Below are 6265 nucleotides of genomic sequence, written 5' to 3'. Positions count from 1 at the left end.
AACACACGTTACGCTTTTAATTACATACAGTAGATACTTTTTAACGGGTTAATGAAGTTTAAAAACCTTTCCACGCACGTACACACGTTACGCTTTTAATTACATACAGTAGATACTTTTTACCGGGTTAATGAAGTTTAAAAACCTTTCCACGCACGTACACACGTTACGCTTTTAATTACATACAGTAGATACTTTTTACCGGGTTAAATTTTAGTTTTCACCTTGGTAGGTAATTTACTGTGATCGGAAGATAAAACTGATTCTTAAAACCGCGAGGCCTTGCCTGACCTAGTGGTTAGGACATTCGCTTCGCACACCATGGGTCACGAGATAGAATCCCGTCACCGAACACGCTCGCCTTTATAATGTGACGGTGAAATTTATTCTTCATGGGTAAAGAGTAGCCCAAGCGATGGCGGTGGAGAGTATTAACTAGTTGCCTTCCATCTACTCTATCACTTCAAAATTAGGGACGGCTTTCAGAGATAGTCCTCGACTAGCTTTACTCGATTTGTAAACTCCACCCTTTCAGAGATAGTCCTCGACTAGCTTTACTCGATTTGTAAACTCCACACTTTCGGAGATAGTCCTCGACAGGCTTTACAAGATTTGTAAACTCCACCCTTTCGGAGATAGTCCTCGACTAGCTTTACAAGATTTGTAAACTCCACCCTTTCGGAGATAGTCCTCGACTAGCTTTACAAGATTTGTAAACTCCACCATTTCGGAGATAGTCCTCGACTAGCTTTGTAAACTCCACCCTTTCTTGTATTATTTCATTGCCCATGATATCAGTGTAGTACGGATATAACATCTGGTATTTAATTCGGATCTTGTTACATTCCATTGCAAGGAAACTCAAATACCCCCTTTCTATGTTACGATATAACTAATAAGTTCAGTTCTTCTTTGAAACCCAAACACACTCTTTTTGTGTAGTTACGATATACCACTTCAAAGAGCTAATAAGTTTACTTCTTCTTTGAAACCCAAACACACCCTCTTTGTGTAGTTACGATATATCATTCCAAAGAGCTAATAAGTTTACTTCTTCTTTGAAACCCAAACACACCCTCTTTGTGTAGTTACGATATATCATTCCAAAGAGTTAATAAGTTTACTTCTTCTTTGAAACCTAAACACATTTTCTTATTACGATGTGCTACTCCGAAGAGCTAATACGTGTAGATCCTCTTTGGGTGTGTTTCTTACCTTTCATATAACAACCAAGCTTGAGGTGCGACCGTCGAACGAACACATAGTTATTCAGGCATGCACATTTGCCAAACATACAAACTAACGGCGCATCACCACCCGACATCCATTCACACTGTACATCGTACTGGCAGGATTCATCAAAATTAGCTATAAGAAACAAAGTTTCTGTGTTTAAAAACAGGACAACTTACACTGTTACCCATATTTATACCTTATAATAGCCGCCTTTTTTTTCCACAAAGAATTACATTTATCTGTTGGTAAAACATATAAATACTAAAACACTGAGAATAAAATGTCATTGTACAAGATGCATATAAAGATTATACTATAAAATATTCTTGTTTAAACATTTACTAATTTACCTTTTTAGATTGAATACATGTATCTTTAATTTAAAACACAAATAATTTATTCATGGTTTTCATAAAATATTTCCCTAAATTGTGCATTTGCTACTTAATAATATGTTAAAATGATTTCCATCAAATAACTAAGTATTCAATCTTCTTTTTTCAGGAATATTAAAATGAAATAATCTAACGATTACAGGTTTTCTAAATACTCAGTCAGTTGTGAATAACTTAGAACACGTTTTATATGTACCTTTGTTGAAATGTTACTATTTTTATTTATATCTCCACCGAAACATTATTTAGAGTTCCCCTAACTTTAGGTTTCATTTAAAACAAATTTTGCTTCAATCCACTTTTTGACTTGGAATATTTAGTATAAAGGCATGTTAGTAATACTGAATAGTTTTATTGCTTTAAATATATTCTTGTTTAAAATCATAAATAATATTCAATGTTAAACTGGTACACAATTAAAAACATTTTATTTAGGCCTATCTATGGCCTTCAAAAACGTCATCCTCTACGTTGTAACGTCGAAACATGTAAGAGTCGCCAACTTTTTGAAGGCCATAGATAGGCCTAAATAAAATGTTTTTAATTGTGTACCAGTTTAACGTTGAATATTATTTATGATTTTAACTTTATACACAAGTGCCAAAATACTATAAATATTCTAGTTTAATTCTAATAATCTAAATTTCCGTCAATATAATCTGTGACGTATTAAAATTTTTGCAATCCCTAACTCATTCGGAAGTGCCGCCCCCACACTTAATAGTGTTGTGTTGGCTGAATATTTATATTCACTTTTTTAAAGAAAAGCCGGTCTGGGCCTAGTTGGCGTATGCGCAAAATACGTCACAGTATATGATGTTACTATTTCAAACAATTAACGGCTCAGTGGGTTCATTAATTAAAACTATTTGTCAAATTAAATTACTTTTCATAAGCTCACCTTGCATTACTTAAATTTTTAACTTATGTGCTGTATTTATATGATAGCCCCCAGTGGCTCAGCAGTAAGACTGAACGTTTATAACACTAAAAACTAGTTTTCAATACCCGTAATGGGCACAGAACAGATAGTCCACTGTGTACCTTTACTAAGAAACAAACAATTTATATATTTTTTTCTTATTTTTAGCAACAGTTATTTGAACTATAATTTAGATTGAACAGTGTAATATTTAAACTTTCTCTAATTTAAACAACTTCTTCCATCCAATTATTCCAGAGCTTCGATTTTTACAATTCAAATTTTCCCTTAGAATGCATTTGTTTAAATAATTTATCGGAAGAACTTATCAACTTAAACTGTTATTTATTTATTTATTTACGGATAAACAAGTGAATATGTATAAAAACCTAGTTTTTTCTCCGGTAGGAAAGAAATTTGTATCACATTCTTTATCAGTTTTGGACAGTGGTATAGTGCTAAATTTAGAAGTGAGGGGTCGCCACGATCTCCTTAATCCTTCCAACAGCTAATTATTAAACTGGTTATTTAATATGGCTATCATGTTTAGTGATTAATTAGAAAATTCCAAATCCATTGCTTTAGGTATATCATTGCATAGGAGTGGTATAACAAAATCAGACAGCTTTAATTTAATGATAAAACTTTATCTTATATACAGTGTTCCATATAAAATCATGATTACAATCCCATCAATCTATATTTGAATGTAAAAGAAAGCAACACGAGAAATAATGTGCATTTAAAACATGGGAGCTGTGTTCCCACTGAACATGAAATCAGGGGTAGGCACTCCCTCATGACTCCGCAGGAATACACTACTGGTTTTAGACCACGTTTTCTGAAGAACGTATGAACATATAGGGACGTATAGTAACATATAATAAAGGGGTAGTTTTAAACATATTTACCTGTTTATCCGTAAAGAAATAAAAAACAACAACAATTTATTCAAACATTGTTTGTTTGCTTTTATCGTCAAGATACAAAATGGACTATCTTCACTCTGCCAACCGCGATGATAAGAACCCCCAAATCTTAGAGTTGTAAGTCCCTGAACTTACTGCCGACCCATTAGAGAACATTTATCTAAGTTTGTTTGTTTGTTTTTAAGTTATGCACAAAAGCTACACAATGGGCTATCTGTGCTCTACCCATCACGAGTATCGAAACCCGGTTTCAAGCGTTGTATGTCCGCAGACATACCGCTGTGCCACTGGGGGGCATTTATCTAAGTATTTTGCATTAAAAAAATAACATAAGTACTAGGGAATACGGAAAGTTGGTTTCTTGTTTTGTTTCACTACTTTGGTAGTTTAATTTAGTTATGATTTAATCAAAATTATCTTAAGACGAAGCGTGTATTAAAATATAATATTTAAGTTTGAGTCTTTGTAATGGTATCTTCTATTTTTGATTTTGTTTTGTATAAAATATTATCTCTAGTGAAGTCATTAATTCAGAAAAAGTGAGATTTAAGGTTTTAAAACTTGTATTTGAAAATTAAAGGATGGAAGAAATAAAATTAAAGTAAAAATATTTAAGTAAGCTGTTGTGGTTTGTATTATATTACAAAATAATATATTTCAATTATTTTAAAATGTTTGAGGCACGCAATATAACTAAAATTATCTTACGGTTTAATCATAAAAATAATACCATTTTTGCTTAGGATTACACTTCTAATTAATGGTTAAAAATCCACAGATTATGTATATATAAATATAATTATATTATAATTAAAATAGTTCAGTAAATTTTGTTTAACCACTTTCATATATCAAACTTTCTATACTAATTAAAATATTTCTAGAAATTTTGGATTCAATGATTGTTTGTTTGAAGTTATGCACAAAGCTACACAATGGGCTATCTGTTCTCTGCCCACCACGGGTATCGAAACGCAGTTTCTACCGTTGCAAGTCCGCAGACATATCGCTGTGCCACTGGGGGGCTGGATTCAATGAGCACGTTAACAAATTATCTTTCTTTATTTTAACATAATGTTGGGTTCAGTTAGAAAAAAAAACACCACTTGATGATACTTTGAAAAGCGTAACATTTCACACAATGTTAATTGTATTGTTTATATGAGCTAATTCATTGTGTGTAACTGCAACTATTTTAGTATTGCCTACCTCTTTGGTAGCACTTTCGAACTCCATAGTCGTCCACTTGCGAATCGTGTTCAGGTTTGCACTCGCAACGATTATTTCTACATTCGGCGTTAGGCGTCCTGCATTGTTGGTTGTGGGAACACGCTTCGCCGAGATCCCTTTCTGTAAATTAACATTTACGTTCATTAACCATCTGAAAACAAGGTATTTTACGCCAAGTAAAAAACAAACAAACATGTTTAGCATACGGAGTTTTCGAAAAAAGGAAGAAGGTTCGTTTTTTTAAACGACATCTTTGAAATAAAGTTTGCTCCTGTATTATTATGATTGTTGCTTGTTTTCAAAGGTTCCATGTCAAACAGAAATTTTCTTTTAATTTTTTCGTCAAAATGATCCAGAATTTACGACAAATAAAGAAAAGGGGGAAATGAATAAACTGCATTCGTCTTATTTTTTTTATTCAGAAGTCTTCTTTGTTTCTTAGTATGATCAAAACGATAATTCCAAAAACTCCAAAAAAGTGGGGGGAGGCGGCTACATAAAAAAAAGGAAGCGGGTGGGGACACTAAACATGTATTTTCTTATTTGGCCTTATTGGTTTTTTTACAAGTTACAGACAGTAAGAAATTATATTTTTCTAAAAACAGATACGACGTTTCGATCACCGGTACGATCATTCTCAAGTACAGAAACTTTAAAAGTAAACAAGGTTTCTGTATTTAAATTAACATTCAACAATATAACAATGTGTTTAAGTTAGATAATCGATAATGGTTACGTATGCATGTGCATATCAATCTGCGTTAATTGACATATTTATTTATAGCTGAACAGTAAAAAGAAAAGTGAATAAACACGTGGAAGATGTGCAATTTGAATAACAGTAAGAATGTTTGGGGAAATAAGGATCGAAACATATAAGAGCGTGTGTTAACTTTGTTTGATTTTGTTAACAAGGTTCATGTTTTAGTATGGTTCAAGAAAATTGTGGCTGTTTTTGTTCATTTTTGGTGTTCTTTCAACCTGATGTTCAAAGTACTTCCTGTTTCACCTATGTAAAAGGATGGACAACTGTAATACTTTATTTTGTAAATGTTTCCTGGCGTTATATAATTTTCTTAACATGTGTTTAATTTTCATTCCATGGGTGAAAATGTTTTTGTTTTTTTTGTTTTTGAATTTCGCGCTAAGCTACACGAGGGTTATCTGCGATACTTAGCAGTGTAAGACTAGAGGGAACTGGGATTGACCGTTACATTACGGTTGAAAGGGCGAGCATGTTTGGTATGACGGGGATTCGAACCCGCGACCTTCAGCTTGCGAGTCGAGCGCCCTAACCATCTGGCCATGCCGGGCCGGGTGAAAATGAATCTAGTAATTTAGTAGTTATATAAATGCCGATATTTATCCAATTTATGATATTTGCCAACAGGATTGATACACACAGTTTTCTTTTTTTTATACAAATATATTTTAATATACAACCAATAATACAATTTCCAGTAACAGTTATTACAAATAGTTATTACAGACAGTGATTTATATACAAAAGGTTTACAAACTTACAAACAATATAAAGTCTTCTTTCTAGTGTG

The 6265-nt window shown here is 32.8% G+C and overlaps 1 protein-coding gene across 3 annotated transcripts in view; it reads right to left on the bottom strand.

Moving 5' to 3' along the window:
• The window catches only part of LOC106464226, a 57975-nt gene that overhangs the window by 14221 nt on the left and 37489 nt on the right, over positions 1–6265 (bottom strand). For all 3 annotated transcript variants that reach the window (XR_002611681.1, XM_022391937.1, XM_013924354.2), the window contains 2 exons: positions 4692–4832; positions 1216–1368 (listed from right to left, as the gene is read on the bottom strand). Coding sequence is in view for 2 of the 3 variants with exons in the window: in XM_022391937.1 (XP_022247645.1) it covers positions 1216–1368; positions 4692–4832 (294 nt within the window). In the remaining variant the exon portion in view is untranslated. The remainder of the gene's footprint in view (positions 1–1215; positions 1369–4691; positions 4833–6265) is intronic.

Source organism: Limulus polyphemus, unplaced genomic scaffold, assembly GCF_000517525.1.
Source record: "Limulus polyphemus unplaced genomic scaffold, Limulus_polyphemus-2.1.2 Scaffold1592, whole genome shotgun sequence".
Lineage (NCBI taxonomy): Eukaryota > Metazoa > Arthropoda > Merostomata > Xiphosura > Limulidae > Limulus > Limulus polyphemus.
The sequence above is the reverse complement of the archived record's forward strand: the minus strand, read 5'-3'. Positions and strand labels throughout refer to the sequence as shown.